Source organism: Hemitrygon akajei, chromosome 10 (genome assembly GCF_048418815.1).
Source record: "Hemitrygon akajei chromosome 10, sHemAka1.3, whole genome shotgun sequence".
Lineage (NCBI taxonomy): Eukaryota > Metazoa > Chordata > Chondrichthyes > Myliobatiformes > Dasyatidae > Hemitrygon > Hemitrygon akajei.
Window position 1 is genome coordinate 29,966,114 of NC_133133.1, and position 20,131 is coordinate 29,986,244.

General features: G+C 41.2%; 1 protein-coding gene across 2 annotated transcripts in view; it reads right to left on the bottom strand.

Moving 5' to 3' along the window:
• amot (angiomotin) overlaps positions 1 to 20,131 on the bottom strand; it is a 73,291-nt gene that overhangs the window by 23,989 nt on the left and 29,171 nt on the right. For both annotated transcript variants that reach the window (XM_073057983.1, XM_073057982.1), the window contains exons 2-4: positions 17,019 to 17,939; positions 7,780 to 8,080; positions 5,050 to 5,194 (exon numbers count right to left, since the gene is read on the bottom strand). In XM_073057983.1, the coding sequence (XP_072914084.1) occupies positions 5,050 to 5,194; positions 7,780 to 8,080; positions 17,019 to 17,881 (1,309 nt within the window). In that variant the 5' untranslated portion in view covers positions 17,882 to 17,939. The remainder of the gene's footprint in view (positions 1 to 5,049; positions 5,195 to 7,779; positions 8,081 to 17,018; positions 17,940 to 20,131) is intronic.

Genomic DNA, 20,131 nt, shown 5'->3' on the forward strand with positions numbered 1-20,131 from the left:
CTGAACTCTTGCATATGTACAGAGCGCAGGAGACCATTGGCCCAGTAATCTCTGTCAGCTGAAAAAAATTCTGATTGCAGAATGCACAGAAAAAGTACTCTTCTACCTCCTTCATTCAACTGGTGGTAGTCATGGTCAAAATTTGCAAACCATGGAAATGTTCATTTATAAATTACCATTTCAAGGTTTATCAAAATCTTGAAGTCAAACAAATAAGGAGACTTAATGATGTCCTTAACTGATTATTTACAATGCATCTCTTGTCAGGGTCTATTGTTTCCTCAAAATCTTTATTTTCTTCTGCAATGATTAAAACAAACTTGATTAAAACAAAAGATCTAAAGTACTGTAATTGCACTGGTGACCTGCTGATCAATGTCCACTATCATCAACAGGAAGAACTCTACATGCATGTTGCTGATTTTTCATACTAATAATAGTTATATTGGCTTTGTATGATCCAGAGATTGTCATCTGAAATAATAGAAATATAAACAAAGTACTACTAACGGAAGTGGAAGCAACAGCCATCAACAGCAACAATTCCATACAACATATTAGCAAGCATGAATAAGCAAGAGTAGGCCACTCAGCCCCTCCAGCCAGCCCTGCAAACACTCCCATTGAGGGCTCTTCAGAGTTTATAATGGACTGCCAGCAACAGCTCTACATACTGCTTTTGTATCAGATTATACATAACTATAACTACGGTTTATTAAATCAACCACTATGGTTGAATCTATGGTATTATAGAGTTTCTACAACAGCAACTACAGCAAAAGCACTTTGAAAGGTATTGTCCTATAACTGAACCATTACGACATCCCCTTCACTGATGAACCACCAGACCAACAGATGCCAATTATCTTCTCTTTTTGTCACAGCACAGCCCAAAAGAGGGGAAACTGTAAAGCTTGAAAAATGGAAATGTCAGCAATTCAGAAGTATTCATCCTCCTTTGCTCAGTACTAGTTGGATCACCTCTCACAGCCAGTAGTCTTTTTGGATAAGTCTCTATGAGCTTTGCACAATGTGATGGAGCAAGATTTGCCCATTCCTCCTTGCAAAATTGCTCAAGTTGTGCCAGGTTAGTTGAGGAATGGCTGTGGACCATCTTGAGGTCTTGCCAGAAATGGTCAATCAGGTTACGTTCAGGTCTCTGACTGGGTCACACAAGGACGTCAATTTTCTTCACTTGAGGCCGCTCCATGGTTGCTCTGGCATTATGCTTTGGGTTGTTGTCCTGCTGAAAGACAAACTTCCTCCCTGGTTTGAGCTTTCTGGCAGAGGCTAGCAGGTCTTTATCCAGGATCTCTGTTCTTATCAGCATTCATCTTCCCATCTTCCAGTCCTGGCTGAAAAGCACCCCAAGGCACGATGCTACCTCCACCATAGTTTATAGTAGGGATGGTGTCACCCGGATGATATGCAGCATTAGATTTATGCCACACATACCAATTTGTGCAGATGCCAAAAAGTTCCACTTCAGTCTCATTTGACCACAAAACCTTCTTCCATATCTTTACAGTGACACTTTGCAAAGTGCTTACGGGCAAGGATATGCTTTTTTTTTCACTTAAAAAAAAAGCCAGGGCTTCTTTCTTGCCATTCTTCCATCAATACCCATTTTGTGCAAGACCTTGGAGATTGTGGAGCCACAAACTTCATTTCCAGTTGCAGTTCACTCACAGTGACTGTTGGCATCACAGCAGTCTTTCTTACAAGTGCCAATCTTCTCCAGTGACTAAGTTTAGAGGGGCAACCTGAAGTAGACAATGTGGTTGTGGTTGCACAATGGATTACACTGAACTCCGAGCTATGTTGAGTGCCTTTGAGATGGTCTCCAGATTCGTGCTGCTGTATTATCATCTCCCTGACTTATTTTGAATGCACTTTTGCCTTTATTTTGGATTGCTCTATTGAAAATCTACCAGCAACAAATTGAGCAAGTTGCTAAGGTAATATACAGTATTGCACGTGACAAAAATTAGTAATTACAAAGGAGATGAATACTTTTTCAGCCTCACAATTTTGGTTTTTAGTAAATTGTTGACAGGTTTTGGATTTTTTTTTTCTTTTCATATGACATGATGCCAAATGTTTTGTAGTTAGCTTAAAAATTATCTTCAATATATTTTAAATTTAGAAAATGAGACAGTAAAATGTGAAATTAGTTGCGGGGCTGAATACTTTTTCACGGCACTGTATGTGAAAGTAGGTTATAATCTAAAGTCAAGCAAAGAGTTACAAGGTGGCACAGGGCATAAATAACGAAGTGTAATTTACTTGCCTTCAGCATAACCTGTTGCTTCCAGTGGGATCTAACTTAAAATGAGACTCTGAAACATCATTTTGTACTAATCATTAATTCTTTAGATTGCTTCCCATTTTAAAAAATCACTTTGTGGATCTGTTTTCCTTTTGACACGAAAAAATCTTTTTCTGTTAATCAGTGTCAAAACAAAGCCAGATTAAATCCATTGTGATTCAATGTTGTAAAACAATAAAACATGAAAACTTCCAAAGCAGGGAAGGGGGTGTGAATACTTTTCATAGGATAGATATAGAAATAAAACCCTTTTATATATATATAAAGGCACTTATAAATGACTTATACAATAACCCTTTCATAAATCCATTTTCAGCTTTGATTTGTTGTCACACTATTATGTACCAAATTATAATCTAATGTTATATTGTTTTGTAATAATGCTAGCCAAGATCATTTGTATGAGGTTACAGAAGAATTGGTACATGTTTTTACTTGCCTACATTACCAAATACCCTTTCCAAAAACTCATCTGAAATCCTCTTCTTATTCCCCAATATGACTCCACGATTTTCCCTGCACACTTTATCACATCACCTACTCTGCAATATGGTCAGCTTTGTAATTCCTGGTCCAATATTTGTATGGTACTATTTCAGAAATAATCAGAACTCTACATAGTCTATCCATCCATAAGAGTGAACCTGGCACAACAAAGCATTCATTTTAGAGAATAACACGATGTTGTTAATGCAAATATTACACTTTAAAAGCAAAAATGTAATAATGGCTCAATTTATTCCGAAGATTACAGTGACAATGCAGAAAGCAGAAAGAGGAAACTGAATGAGAATAGTCATTCATAATGAATACCATATGATGCTTTTTATTTTTATCCACCATGATTCCTAGCAACTTTCTAATTGTCAGAAAGAGCATCTTCCACACCCCTCTGCCCTATCCTTCCTGCTGCGCAGAAGCTGGAGTTCTGTTATCTTCCTTCCCATCTTAACAAAACTTATTGGGATATTACACCCAAGTCATGCTAGCTTCCTTTGCAACTTTTGAAATCTCTCCAAACCCAGCTCTTTTTTTGGCAACTTCTGATTCCTCTACTTCCACTTGGAATCAGTTTTCACCTTTGTGAAGTGCCTCAACAAATGCAATCTGTTACTGTTGAGAGTAAAGAAAACCACAGAAGTAGTAGAGAAAGCTCCGCAGAACAAGGCTAGAAGAAAACAGACACTCTGGAAAGAGCAATACGCACACAGGACCAAGGCAGGTGCAGCGGGGGAAACGAAGTAATTAAGAGTGAAGGAGGAAAATGAGGCAACAACAAGCATCAATGAGCAATACAGCACTGGGTATTTTTATTTTTAAAAACATCCCTACAGATAAGTACTTCACCTACTCTACCTGGAGTTACTGCTTTTGAGCCGAGCATTGTGTGCATAACAATTCCCCAACAGTTTCATTGAACTTACAAGCCACTGGTCTGGTACCTTGTCCTACTTTGAAAACTTAAGTTTGAGTACAAGAGGAAGTGGAGTGTTGGCATAAGAGAGAGGAAAATGAAGCAACGTAATACTCAGCAGAGAGATTGTTTTCCCGTGTTGGAAGTCCAAAGACTGACACCAAAGGAATGGTTGAATCAGAAACGAATGAACCATGTATCATGACTATCCAGTTGTGGACCACCCAACAGGTATCCAAAGAAGAAAGTCTGTTGTGGAAAATAATGCCCAGTCAGCTCTCCGTGGTCCTATAAAATTGAGGATCAGCTGATTTTATACTTCATTTATTTGCTTTAAGATAATCATTATTGAAGGACTTACTCACTTCCTCCTCAACCCCAACTTTTCCATTTTGCCTGACATGCCCTTGTCTAACTAGCATTGTGTGCTGTTTACATTGAATGCAATTATCCAATCACTGAAAGGACTGAGATTAAAACCCACGAATTGCAACAGTGAACTTCTCTGCCAGCATGCTGGCAACAGTGCCACATTACTGCAGTTTCAAAACTATAACCACCATTTCACAACCGCTCGTGAGACCTATGATGTTCAGCTTACAACATTATCCACTTCCCAACATCCACTTATACTCTTTTCAGATATTTACCCTTCAGATTAATACACATTGTTATAAAGTAACATTTGCCACACAATGCAAAATGCTATGTGATTTAATAATCAATGTAAAAATGTTAACCTTCCTTTATTACCCCTTCAATCCATCTGTGACAGCCTCCAACGTGTCCTATGTGCTGATGTGCCAAGTCAGTAACACCCATTCACAACCCTGAGAAGTTTTTTTTTCAAACCCTTACCTTAACGTTCCCTGCCCTTTCATGCATTACTTTACAGTTCAGAGACAAGTGTCCCATTTCTCTGCAGAAGACAAGCTTAGCTATATCACCAAAAGGAAGGCCAAGGACACTTCCTCACTTGAGCAAAAGAAAGTAGGGGGAAAAAAACTTGGTCAGTGTATCAGAACTGCCAGAAGCACAGGGCCAAATCATATTCCCGTTTCCTTTCCTGGAAATGGGCTGAAAAGATCAATGTTAATTGATGCAATTAGAATCAATAAATGGTAACATACACTGCTTTAGAAACCATTAAATGCAGAACTAACTAATGTAGTCCTGAAAAACGTTGTCTCGTTTTTACTATGTACTATACCAGCAGTTATGGTCGAAACGACAATAAAAAGCAACGAACTTGAACTTCATTTTTCTATTTAGTCTGATCTTACTGAAGCACCAGAACACGCCTTACCTCTTAGATCTCGATTGAAATCATGAAGTCTCCGGATTTCCCCTTCTAACTTGTTACGCATAGCTTTTTCCAAGCTTTCTTTCTTGGAAGATGACTTGACCAGGTTCTCATAAGCTTCTGATACTCGCTCGATTTCCATTTCCAGCTGTAACAAGGGGAAGAAGTTTTTAAGCAGCAGCTCTACCACTGCCTGGCCCATAGCATTTGTCATGAACATTCAGAGCATGCAGTCAGAACCAAACTGTAGTGCAGCTCCATTTACCCACCTGTGCCTCATGCGTTCCACGGGGAGGACGTACAGAGACACCTTACAAAACGGCACCTGAACTGAACTCCGGAATGCCCCAAGCTGTAGTAGCATGGCACTAACCGCTATGCTAACAGGGCACCCCTTATGACCTCTGGATACCCATCAGCTACGAAGCAATCAAGTGGGTAAATTCTATTGCAGATGGAATTAGAAAAAAAAATCCCAGGAATAAATTCAAGGCATTAGAGCATCCTCTAACTTGTTTTTGTTATTACATCCTCCTACTTTTTTCAAGCACCCAGACATACCAATTACGAGCTCAGAGGTCAACTGCAAATACAAATGAAAACGGTAAACTTAAATAAGCTGTCAATAATTTGCCCTAATTTTGGTTGATCTGTTTTTCCATCAGGACCTCTTGCTACATACATCACAGTTGAGAAATCTAATTTAGTTCTTATGGTTGGAGTCCAAATGCTTATTCTGCATTTATGTTCACCACACCTCCAGTTCAAGTCTCAAAATTCACACGGAGCACTCCCGTTCTAGTCAGCTCTCCCGATGCTCTTCAAATGTTTGCCCCTATAACTAGATGTAGGCAAAAACATCTGATTCATTACCTTTATACACCTTAACACACAGCTCAGTATCACACTGAACAAATGGTCAGCAGGCACCACTGGATACACAAACTTCTGACAGATCCAACATGCTTCCATTGTGATCAATAATGCAGTATCATTCTTCTCACAGTTTAATGTGCTAAACGCAAGAACTCACTTGTCCCTACCAACTACTGAGCAACCAATTAATGATTACACACACGAGGAAATCTGCAGATGCTGGAAATTCAAACAACAACACACACAAAATGCTGGTGGAACGCAGCAGGCCAGACAGCATCTATAGGAGAAGTACTGTCGACGTTTCGGGCCAAGACCCTTCGTCAGAACTAGTCCTAACGAAGGGTCTCGGCCCGAAATGTCGACAGTGCTTCTCCTATGGATGCTGCCTGGCCTGCTGTGTTCCACCAGCATTTTGTGTCAATTAATGATTACTACTCTTTTTGGAGAGAAAAGGGATGAGGGGAGGTAACTACTCACTCTAGGGTCAATGCACATCCAGCATTATGAGCTTATATTACCATGGTAGCTGAATGTACGATGACAGACAAGTATCTCTTATTTGAAGCTGAAAGGACAGAAGGCTCAATTGATACTTGGATTATCTGCAATAACTCTGTAAACCAATTACTAACATTCTGTAGATGGTCTTAACTAAACAGACAGTTACTGAATTCTGATGAAGACTTAGCTGTTCAACCAGCATCCCACATACACACTAACAGAATCCATCATCAGGGATTCCCACCGCCCAGGTCGTGCTCTCTTCTTGTTGCTGTCATCAGGTAGAAGGTCCAAGACCCTCAGGACTCACACCACCAGGTTCAAGAACAGTAACTACTCCTCAACCATCAGGCTCTTGAAGCAAAACGGGATTAACTTCACTTGTCCCATCACGGAAATGTTCCCAAAACCAATGGACTCACTTTCAAGGACCATTCATCTCCTTATTATTGATTGCTATTTATTTATATTTGCATTTGCGCAGTTTGTTGTTTTCTGCACTCTGCATTCTTTCATTGATCCTGTTTATTCCATAGCTTTGTGGAGTCGGCCCACAAGAAAATGAATCTCAGGGTTGTACAAGATGACATATGAACTTCAATAATAAAATTTACTTTGAACCCAAGACTAAGTTTACCATTACCATCACTCTGCACCCGAGACTCAAGCAAGAGTGGTACATCTTCATGTGGATTTCATATTGGTAATAAGAAAAGTTCTGTTGTTATCAATCTCTAATTATCCCATTTTGAAAATTTGATTAAAAAAGGCTTAATCAAGTGCCAGAATAAGTGGATAAAAAGAAATAGCAATAGGAGTACCTTTAACAAATTGATTTTGTAAGAACTAGTCATCTTAATGCAATGAATTTAGTAATGGAAAACAATCACAACCTACTGAAATCTCCATACTTACAAACAAAACAGTGTTGCCTATTAGATTAGTGACATGTCATGTATTTTGATGTGCCGATCAGAATGAAATGTCAATGAACAGGATTTAAACTCTTCACAAGCATTTTCACATCAGACGTTGCTGCCTTACTCTTAATGATGTGTCTCTAACTCATCTGCAGAATGCTCCCTACTAGATTTCTACTTCTTGTAGCCTTTCAGCAAGTCACATTAATTCTGAACCAATTGAGAGTCAATTTCATGATTCCAATATGTACAATGGATGAGTATTACTTCATTTTGGTAACCCTGGTAATGCTTTATTCCTATCTTTTTACAAGGTTCCAAAAAAAACCAATTTTGCATCCTACCAGCTATCAATTCCTCGAAGAATGATCTTTTCATTGATATGTTGCTTATACTACATGCTGCATAAAAGTTGCCCAGTAGGTCTTTTTACCTTCTGCAATTTAGCCACTTTGTCGTAGTATCCCTCCAGCTCCTGGCGAAGAGCACGATTTTCCTCTGACAAGATCTCCACCATCTGCTGAGCACGCAAGACAATAGCCAATGGGTCACCCTGAAACTGCTGGTGCAAATGGTTTGCAGGGGGGCCTTGCTGAGGCTGGATACACATCGGTGAGGCTGGGGGCTGCATTACTGATACAGATCCCATGGAGGTCTGAGATGATGAAGGGCTGTGCTGATAGCTTCGCTGCTGTAACTGCAGTTGCTGAAGTATCTGTCCCTCTTGGCTTTGCCTGTTAATACAATAAATACGAATATTAGTATCAGATATAAAGGGTGTACACGTAGTGGTCTCACAGGTTTTATCAAATGACATGGCCTCCTCTACTGTCACAATGAAAACCCTTTCAGGTTAGAGGAGCATATTCCACAGAGCATGGAAAAAATGATTTCTCTAACTTTCAATAATTTCCCCTCTCTCCCTTCTATCTTCCTCCATTCCCTCTTTCTGGTTCCCCCTTAGCTCTCTCCACTTCCCCCGCTGCCGCCTCCTCCTTCCCTTTCTCCCATGGTCCATTCCTCTCCTATCAGATTCCTTCTTCTCCAACCTTATAATTTTCCCACCTATCACTTCCCTGCTTCTCACTTCATTCCCCCACCACTACCCAGCCTGGCTTCACCCATCATGTTCTAGCCAATGGACTCACTTTCGAGGACTCTTCATCTCATGTTTTTGACACTTATTGCTTAGTTATTTGTTATTATATTTGCACAGTTTGTTGTCTTCTGCACTCTAGTTGAAGGCCCTATGTGGGTGGTCTTCCACTGATTCCATTACGGTTATTATTCTCTACGTTTATTGAGTATGCCCACAAGAAAATGAACCTCAGAGTTGGATATGGAGAAGTACACGTACTTGGATAACAAATTTACTTTAAACATTTGTATTCCTTCCCCTTCCCCCACCACCTTATTCTGGCTTCCTCCCCCTTCCTTTCCAGTCCTGATGAAGGGTCTCGAGCTGAAATTGTCTACTGATTATTCATTTCCATAGATGCTGCCTGACCTCCTGACTTCCTCCAGCACCGTGTGTATGCAAACCACACAGTCCCACAGGTTTTAATCAAATGACCTACTGCGCACTTTCGATAAAAATACAAACATTAATATGATAGCATAGGAGCTGGATGGTAGCGCAGTGGTGAGCACAATGCTATATATCGCTCACTGTAAGATCAGGGTTCAATTCTCACTGTTATCTGTAAGGAGTTTGTACGTTCTGCCTGTAACTTCAATAGGTTTCCTCCAGGTACTCCGGCTGCCACCCAATTTCCAAAAGTGTACGGTTAGGGTTAGTAAGCTGTGAGCTGCTCAGCATGATCCCCGTCGATTTGATGCAAACACCACATTTCACTGTATGTTTCAATGCATACGGATAAACAAAGTTAATCCCCAAACCTTTTACATCATGAAGAAACCACCTATAAAATGGGGAGCTTCCACCTTGTGCAATGCATCATATTTCTACCGATTCAAAAGGCTTGGGAAAGCCGGCTCTCATCCTGATCAGAAGTGCACTGTCAAGGGAGTTCAGCTCTTCGTCAAAGAGCACATCTGTTTGCGAATCCAGTACAACTCTCCAAACCAAACAGCTTCCGTTCATATTTGGTTAGTGTGTGTCAGTAAACTGGAAAATAGTGGACACAGTCATGGAATTCTCCAAATACTTGTAGACAAGTAAAACGAGTATATGAGACTTGACTACTCTTGTTATCGTTTGACATGCACCGCTGATTGGTGTATTGCAGCCAAACAACCAATGGTTCTTTCCACTGAACGATTATGATCCCAGCCCTCCAGCAACTGTGAATCACACTTTTTTCCTCCCAATCAACATAATAAAGAGAACATTATTTGGTTTAGGCAGATGAGTCAGGCAGGGAAAAATGCACCTGCTGAATAGGCTGATGCAAATAGGTATTGATGAGGCTTAAAAACAATTGTTCAGGTTTAGGGACCAGCACTGATTATATATTTTTAAACCTTTGAAGATATTTTAACTTGTGGACTATTTTATAACTTTTATTTCGAGAAAGAGTGCAGTAAGCCCGCACCATCCAATTACACCCATGTGACCAATTAACCTACTAACCAGTATGTTTTTGGAGTGTGGGAGGAAACCAGAGCACCTGGAGGAAACCCACATGGTCACAGGGAAAACTCCTTAGAGACAGCGGCTCCCACATTTCCCCAAAAGAACAAAATTTAATACAATTGTCACATGAAACACTGCAGAGTAATCCATAACAAGGATTCGTGTATAACAACTCAAGAGATAAATGACTGAATGAGGCAGGAATATAGGCAGCATAAGCATTAAAGAACAGAGTAAACAGCTCCACTGCAGCTGGAGCTGACGTTTTTAAGATTATGCCAGGTCAACACCTCAATTTCATTTCCCACTCTTCTCCAAATGGCTCATCTCCCAAAAATACATTGATGTACAGTAAGTGTACTGAAGATTTCAATTGGCCATGTACATACCTGTGATGGAATATAATTATAGTACTCCACTCAAACTCAAACTTCAACCTCACTTGTTCCTGTTTATACAAGTTCACTGCAACAACACTTGCATCTATGCCGACTCTTTAATGTTGAATGAAGTCTAAGATATGGCCTTGTAAAAGCATAACCAAAGAACAGATCTCTAGACAAAGGTTAGAGAGATACGACTAATAAGAGCAATTAGGAATGGGCAATTAATGGTGACCTTGCCTCTAACGCCCACATCCTTTAAGTGAATCAGGTCTTCAGCATCTACAGCAGAAAGTGAATTTTCCAAGTTTGGTTAGAGGTGTTTAAAAGATTCATGTATCTAACTGATTAATTATATAACTTCTGCTCCAGTCCTTCCAGCTATCAGCATTAACTCTGTGCACAGCGGCATTCCTACTGCCTTACTGGCACCTTCATTATCGGAAGGATGTTGAGTCCCTGGAGAGGCTTACCAGGATGTTGCTTGGATTAGAGGGCTTGTGCCATAATGAGAGGCTGGACAAATGAGTGTTGTTCACTCTGAAGTGACGGAGGCTGAGGGGAGATCTGATGGAGGTTTATAAGATTATGAGAGGGATAGATGAGAGGACAGATGGTATCTCTCCCCCAACAAGGTAGAAACATCTAATTAATACCAGAGGGCATACACTTAAAGTGAGAAGGGGTAATTTCAAAGCAGATGTGAGGGGTAAGGCTGCTTCTTTTTTTTAAAAAAAAAGGTAGTGGGTACCTGAATTGTGCTGTCTAGGGTGGTGGCAGAGGCAGATACACAAGGTATTTTTATGAGATGTTTGGATAGGCACACAAATGTGAGGAAAATGAAAGGACATGGGCAGAAGAATTTAGATAGCCATTTAATACTAATTCATTTGGTTTGGCACAACGTAGTGGGTCAAAGAGTCTGTTCTTGTTCTATGATCATTTGCAACAAAGGATCTTTCACCTCACCTTCTGATTTCAGCAGTAATACCTACATACGCTCACTTATCTTCAAGTCATTTCACAGGCAGGATGCTACTCCAATACTGCTTCAGTTTTATAGCAGTCAAACACAACATATTCTTGGCTACACAAATCAGTACGAATTTTCCCAGTTTTACTCTGCTGACAGCTATAGCCTACACAGATCAGCTCTTTCATGGTACTTTGCATAAAAATTACTGCTTTCTTGCATCTGAACATGGTTTATTGCAGCTTAGGAGCTACAGAAGATATTGAAGGCACTTCAAACAACAAAAGTTATTGCAATCTAAGTTCCTGATCCCAGCTGTGTAGCCAGAGAAAGCAAAAAGTCAAGGCCAGATGTTTCCCTACAGGAAGGAAAAAAAACAATTAATTCAGATCACAAGTCTGGCCAACAAGTGGAAGTTCAAGAGGGCCATAAGTAGCTGGCTAGGGAATAGGCACCAGTACTGGGGAAAGAGGGAGCTGTTCCAATGGGGTTGGCGCCACCTGAATCATGCTGGGTCGAGGGTCCATAACATCATAAGACCATTCCATCAGGGCTGATTTATTATCCCCCTCAACCCCATTCTCCCCCATAAAAGTTGATGCCCTTACTAGTCAAGTACCTATCAACCTCTGCTTTAAATATGGTACTGGTAAATCACATAAACAGGGCTGAAGAGAGGGCTTTCAAATAAATAGTAGGAGCCTGCGTTCAACGGTTTGGAAAAGTATTGATAAAGGAATAGGGAAGGAGAGTGCAGGAGAGCTTATAGAAGTCTTCAGGATAAAGATTAAAGGTTCACAGTTTCAAGACAAAAAGTTGAGAAAGGGATAAGAATTTAACTTCAGGACCATTGAAACGAAATTGAAAGGAAGGGTGGTGAATACAGGACTAAACATGTTATTATAATTGAATGCACACAGTGTTCAGAATAAGATAGATGATCTTGTAGCACAGTTAGAAATTGGCAGGTATGATGTTGTGGGCATCGCTGAGTCATGGTTGAAAGAAGATCACAGCTGGGAGCTTAGCGTCCAAGGATTCACAAAGTATTGAAAGGACAGGCAGGTGGGCAGAAGAGGTGGGGTGGCTTTCTTGAAAGCAAATCAAATCCTTAGAAAGAAGTAACAAAGGATCAGAAGGTGCAGAATCCTTGAGTCGAGTTAAGAAACCACGAAGGGTAAAAAGACCCTGATGGGAGTTGAACCTCAAATAGAAAAGGCACGTGAAAAAGGCAATATGGCGATGGTCACAGAGGATTTCAAAACGTAGGTATATGGGGGAAAAAAATCAGGTTGGTGTTAAATCCCAGAAGAAGGAATTTGTAGAATGCTATGAGATGGCTTTTTAGAGGAAAAGTTCTGGATTAGGTGTAGTGTAATGAACTAGATTTGACTACGGAGCTTAAGGTAAAGAAACCCTTAAGAGTTAGTGATCATAATACGATATAATTCACCCTGCAGTTTGAAAGGGATTTGATAAAATAGGATCTATCGTTATTACAGCTGAGTAAAGTTAACTACAGAAGCATGACAGAGGAGCTGACCAAATCTGATTGGAAGGGAACACCAGCAGGAATGACTGGAGTTTCTGGGAGTAATTCTGAAGATGCAGGAGTGGTTCATCCCCAAGATGAAGCAGCGTTCTAAAGGGAGGATGTGGCAGCCATGGCTGATAAGGGAAGTCAAAAACAGCATACAAGCAAAAGAGAGGGCATACAGCATAGTAAAAATATGAAAGCTAGAAATGGAAAGCTTTTAAAAACCAACCGGAGGCAATTATAAAAAGCAAGCAGAGAAACAATGAAATATGAAGATGTGAGCTAGCCAATAATTAGAGAGAGAGAGAAGGAGATAAGAATGGACATCAGATGGCTGGAAGATGACACTGGGGAGGTAGTAATGGAAAACAAAGTAATGACAAATGAAATTAAACATTTTGCATCATTCTTCACTGTGGAAGACACCAGCAGCATGACACAAACTCAAAAGAAACGGGGGGGGGGGGGGGGGGCAGAACCAAGTGCAGTCGCCATCACTAAGGAGAAAATGCATGGGAATTTGAAAGGATTGAAGATAGCCAAGTCAGCTGGACCAGGACTACACCACAGGGTTCCGAAAGAGGTGACTGAAGAGGTTGTGGAGGCATTAGGAATGATCTTTCGAGAATCACTAGATCCTGTTATGGTCCCAGAGGACTGAAATATTGCAAGTATCACTCCACTCGCTAAGGGGGGGGGGGGGGGGGGGGGCGGGGGAGGAGGAAAAAGACAGGAAATCGTAGGCCAATCAGGCTGACGTCTGTGGTTGGAAAGACATTAAGAGTTCATTATTCAGGTACATGGAGGCCACAATAGAATAGGCTGGAGTCATCATGGTTTCCTCAAGGGCAAATTTGCCAAAAATTCTATTGGAATTCTTCGATTAAGATAAGTTTGGATAGGTATACATGGACATTAGGGATAAGGAGAATTATGATCCAGGTGCTGGTCGTTGGGAGTAGGCAGTTTATATCGTTTTGGTATGGACTAGATGGGCCAAAGGGCCTGTTTCTGTGCTGTACTTCCCTATGCCTCTAAATAACAGGCTGGATAAAGGAAAGTCAATGGATATTGTTTACTTGGATTTTCAGAAGGCCTTTGACAAGGTGCTGCACAAGAAAGTAATAAACAAGATGAGAGCCCATCGTATTGGAAAGATACTAGCATGGAAAGAAGATTGGCTGACCTGATAGGCTGAATGGCCAAATTCTGCTCCCATGTCTTATGGAACAATTTGTTTATTAAATCCAATAAATTGTCAGCATGTTATATTCTTAAGTGCCTTTTTGACCCCATTTTTTCTAATATTACAAGATCTATTTTCCTTTGAGACTTTCCAAAAAAACAAACTGCACTGAATTCTAAAATACGTGCATATTTAAAGTTACCCAGAGCAATGTCAAACTGGAATCCCAAAGATTCCTGTGGTCTAATTGGTTTGGATTAAGTCAAATAGCCTTTGTTTATTCTAGTGAAAACTCTTCATTGTTTCTATATCTTTTCAAAAAAAAAGTTTCCATTTTCTGAATGTTTCAACAAACGCGTTAATGTTGAACAATATGTCATCATGCTCACCACCTAAGTGTACAAAATTCTGACTTGGAATTGTATCATATTACCCAGGTCTAAACCTTGGAATGCCCTTGGAATGCCGTTGTGGAAACACCTTCACAAGACAGGTAAAGCAGATGAAGTCATTGCTCACCACCATCTTTTCATGGCCCATTAGTGCTGGATTTGACACCCACCACCTAAACCTGTTCAGAACTGATGCACATCCCCCAAATATTAGAAAATTAAGGAAGCAAAGTACAGGTGAAGCTTTGGGAAGAGTTTCAATTTGTGTTCTCTCTGGTCATGGGCATACCAGCAGAGCACCAGTGTAATGGATTTGCCCACTCACCCAACCAAACAGCTGAGTAGGTTTATTCTTGAAGAACACAAACAGAGCCAAAACAAAACTGCCAGGTTTCTAGCACAAGCTGATTGCACTCCTTCATAAACATACAACAGTTAATATTTTTTTTTAAATCCTCACAAAATGCAAAGTTAAGCTTTGACCTGTTAGAATACTAGTAACACAACAGAGATTTACAGCAAAGGCTGTAGTTTTACTATAATCAGTCTATGTGTATAACAGTTACTTGTATGTTATTTTATAGGATTGCTTTTATATTTATATTTATTGTGTTCTTTATGTTCGTTGTGTTTTTTTTTAAAGCTGCATCAGATCTGGAGTAACAATCATTTTGTTCTCCTTTACACTTGAGCTCTGAAGAATGAAAATAAATTCTTGAATCTTACTGTGCTGCACTGTTCTATGTTCTGATCAATAAATGTGATCAATAAAGGTGTCCTCTCACCAGCTCTGAGGCCGAAACACTAGTTCCTCATTCTGTGCAGTCGAGCTATTCCTTATCTCCAAGCCAAAGGTTACATGATGAGAGAGACACTATTGAATGCAATAGGTAACTCAGAACACACCTCAGAGCATTACATGTGAATGGTATTTAAACAACGTGGGAAGACATAGAAACATGAAAGGAAATAATAAAATTGATTGCGAAGTTTAAATGCCAGAAAACGGCTGACTGGCCTCTTTGGAATTTCACTTGCTTTCTAATTCTACACAAAACCATGACTGAGACTTCACACGTCAGAAACAACACATTATAGGAAGCATGTACAAAATGCTGAAGGAAGTCAGCAGGCCAAGCAGCATCTATGGAAAAGATTAAACCGTCAACATTTCAGGTCAAGACCTTTCATCAGGGCTGGAAAAAAAGATGAGAAGTTAGAGCAAGAAGGGGAGGGGAGGGGAGGAAGGAGTAGAAGGTGGTAGGTGATAGGTGAAATCGTAAGAGGGTGAAGTGAAGAACTGGGAAGTTGATTGGTGAAAGAAATAAAAGGCTGTAGAAGGTGGTGGAGCACCAAAGAGAGGTGACGGGCAGGTAAGGAGATGAGGTGAGAGAGGGAACTGGAATGGAAATGGGGGGGGGGGGGGGGGGGGAGGAGAACAATTACCAGAAGTTCAAGAAATTGATGTTCACGCCATCAGGTTGGAGGCTACCCAGACAGAATACAAGGTGTTGCTCCTCCAACCTGAGTGTGGCCTCATTGCAGCAGTAGATGAGGCCATGGACTGACATGTCAGAGTGGGAATTGGAAATAGAATTGGAGATCCCACTTTTTCTGGTGAACGAAGCATAGCTGCTCGGCAGATTGCAATCTAACATCGTGTATCACCGATCTACAGGAGGCCACAGTAAGTGACCCAACAGACTCACAGGTGAACTGTCACCTCACCTGGAAGGACTGTTCAGTGCCTTGAATGGTAGCGAGGGAGGAGGTGTAAGGGCAGGTATGACACTTGTTGCACTTGCAAGGATAAGTACCAGGAGGGAGATCAGTGGGGAGGGATGAATGGACAAGTGAGTCGCATAGGGAGCGATATCCCTGCAGAAATCGGAAAGTTGGGGGGGGGGGGGGGGGGGGAGAGACGTGCTTGGCGGTGGGTCTCAGCAAAACAGTCTCCCAATCTACATTCTCAGCAAAGCAGTTCACCTACACACCGTCCACCAGAAAAACGGAACCCACTTCAACTCTACTGCCCATTCCCACTCTGACATGTCAGTCCTCAGCCTCCTCTACTGCCACAATGAGGCCACGCTCAGGTTGGAGGAGCAACACCATAGATTCCATCTGGATAGCCTCCAACCCAATGGCATGAACATTCCCAAACATCTGGTAATTCACACCCCACCCCCCCCTTCACCATTCCCATTTCCCTCTCTCACTTCATCACCTCCTTCAGGTGCTCCTCCCCCCTTTTCTTTCTTCCACGGTCTTCTACCCGCTGCTATCAGATTTCCCCTTTCTCCAGCCCTTTATCTCTTCCACTTATAGCTTCCCTGCACCTTACTTCACCCCTCCTATTTCCACCCACCACCTCGTACTTCTTCCTCCCCTCCCCACACCTTCTTGCTCTAACCTCGTCTTTTCTCCCCAGTCCTGAAGAAGGCCCTCGGCCTGAAATGTCAGCTGTCTACTCTCTTCCACAGATACTGCCAGCCTGCTGAGTTCCTCCAGCATTTCGTGTGTGTTGTTTGTTTTTGCAGCATTTGCAGATTTTTTTTGTCTTTGTGCTACTTACAGATTACAGGAAATAAGGTGTTGAATTTACCTGACAGAGCCATAATCTGGAGGTGGCTGGTACCTCATACCAGGAGCATCTGGCCTGATATACGAACTTACACCTGGTTTTAATATCTCAGATATCATTCCCAATCGGAAGTCACTGTAGCAATTTCCATAATCCTGAGCCTTGGAAGTAACAGTTATAGCGGGTGTATTTTTGAATGGATATTCTGGCGGTGGTCCTCGAGGGTCAGTGCCTTTCACAGATGTCTGAGGCAAAACATGGCCAGCACTCGTATAAAACTCATTTGCCTGTTGGGATGAAATCACGCCACCTGCAACGGAAGATTGCTCTTTGACGCCATTTGTTGCTAAGGAGAGTTGCATGAGGCGTTCACTCAGGGAGCGAACATGACCTTGCTTCAAGTCTTTAAGCCCATCATCCTGGTGAACCTTCCCGCCTCCAATCCTTTGGACTGTGGACCGGCCTTCAGTTCTCATCTTCTGGTTATTTATTCCCGTAACAAAGAAAGCAGTTCCCGCTGCTGTATGCTGCTGTCCTCTGAAGAACTGCGATTGGACCTTCGCCTCTTCGTACGTTGGGAGCTCCTCGGTATTCTGCGCTGCTCGGCTCTGCAGCTGCTTCTCCATGGCACTGTTGTCAACCTGCAGCTCCTGGCCCTGGGGTTCCTGTCGTGCAGAATGTGGGACCATTTGACGCTCATCTTGTGTCATGCCATCACTGGAAGCTATCACTGACCCATTGTTGTTAAAGGCAATAACGTTTACCGTGGCCTGCTGGTGCAGGGCGAGCAGGTTACGATTCTCACTAGGGTTGCCATAACGGAGTTGCTCTTGTAACAAACGCTGTAGAACTGTCCCACTTGTTCCTTCTTCTGAATTTCTCATTTCAAGCTTGTGTGTTCTGTGAATGCTGTCCAGGTATGTACATCAACGTGAGCCTCGTCTTCAAGAGAGAGAGAGAGAGGGAGGGAGAGAAAAAAAGTATAATGGAATTAGAGGTAAAAAACATTTGACAAAATCTCAGAATTATTTACATTTCTTACATACTTAATTAAAATACCTGTTTGAAATTGAGAGGAATTTTGAAAACTGCGTTCAGTGACAAATTTCAATGATTCCCAATAAAGTTTCCAGACAAATTTACAAGCAGCTGTGATCATACCCAAAAAATTACATTCCCTCCCCACTTCCTCTGAGAATAACTATTGCAACAGTACTTGTAATGAGCCAGACAAACCAGGTAGGCTGCAACTGCCATTAGTCTAAGTTAGTCAATATTTCTAATTTCCCTAGAGGAGAAAGGGTCGTGGGGTGGAGGGAAGATTTGCTTCAATTGATTTTGCAGGTTCTCTACCGAAGAATAAAAGTAAATCATATTTATTGTTTCCATTGCTATCTGGGGAACTAATATTACATTTGTGAATGCCTAACAGGAACCAAAGGGACAATTCAGGTCTTCGTGCTCAACGCCCGACTCAGATGAAAGTCCATTGACAAGATACAGTCGGCCCTCCTTATCCGCGGGGATTGGTTCTGGGACCCCCCGCGGATACCAAAAAAACGCGGATGTTTAAGTCCCTTATATAAAATGGCGTAGTTTTGCATATAACCTATGCACATCCCCCCGTATACTTTAAATCATCTCTAGATTACTTATAATACCTAATACAATGTAAATGCCATGTAAATAGTTGTGATACTGTATTGTTCGGGGAATAATGACAAGAAAAGAAGTCTGTACATGTTCAGTACAGACACAACCATCGCAGCTCTTCTGGGAACGCTGATGCTGCCTCGGTATCAGCTGATCCCGATTTTCCCGTGATCTTTAAGTTCTTGAGGCTGTAGCGCTTTACACAGCTAGCCAGACATCCCTTAGTAGCCTTAAACTTCTTCCTCTCGCTCACAACACAAGTAGCGAAAGAACAAGACGCGAGGCGAACAATGCTCAAACGACGAGTGCTGGAGAGAGAACTTCCGGGTTTTCCCGATCCACGGTTGGTTGAATCCGCGCACGCGGAACCCGCGGATACAGAGGGCTGACTGTACCAGCGTTCCAGAAACCATACCTCAAAATGAGCTCCAACTCTCTGAATAGTGAATGGTCTGCTGCAGTGCAACGGAGAAAGATCCTCCCTGATACACAAAACTCTATTCCTTTAAGTGTTGATATTCTTGGAACTTGGGCAAGAATGTAATTACGTCCACAACAAGCTGGCACACGAAAGGCCCCTCTGTCAGTTCACAATTCAAATAAGAGGTACAATGTAAAATAGTGACTCACTTTTTTTCCACAGAAGCTAAACTAACAACATCTTGCTCATTTATGTGTATGCAGTGATTACACTTTGTGGTCTGTGGTTCCACCTATTAGGGTAGAATCTTATATGCTCTGTTGATCTTATATTTTACTATAGCTTGTAATGGCATTAAGAAGTGCTAAACCATCTTCAAATCCAATTACACTGTGTCACAGATAATTCCAGACATAAATTGAAAGGCAACTCGAAATAAAAATTATGTCACAAAGGAAGGTTAAAAATTTACTAATCCTTTCATCTAATTAAAATAATCTAATTAGAAGACCTCACATGTAAGGTTAACTTGGCATTTTTTTTTCCAAATGCTACCTTGACATACTTTTTACAAAATTTCCCTAACCGATTAATTTACAGGTGTTTGAACCACATTGGTTTATTGAAATACAAAGGACATCTTCAGTGGATTCAATGAGTAATATTCAATTCATTGTTAAGTTTAATCGTTTTGTTTTTCTTGTATATGAATCACTTAGTACTAATGACCTATAACCATGATGATATACCTAACAGGGCTGATGAATTATAGAGGAGTTCGTACAACACCAAGCAAGCCCCAATGTCTAAGTCTGGCCTGTAAACCTTTCCTATCATGTCAAGTCTAAATGACTTTTAAACAATTGTATCTGGATCTACCCCTTACTTGGGCAAATCGTTCCACTTACCCACCACCCTAGTGTGGAAAAAGTTGCCCCTCAGGTCCCTTTTAAATCTTTCTCCTGTCATCTTAAAACTATGGCCTCTTGTTTCAGACTCCCCTCCCCTGGAAAAAAAGGCTGACTGTTCACCCTGTCAAATTCATACATCCCTGCAATGT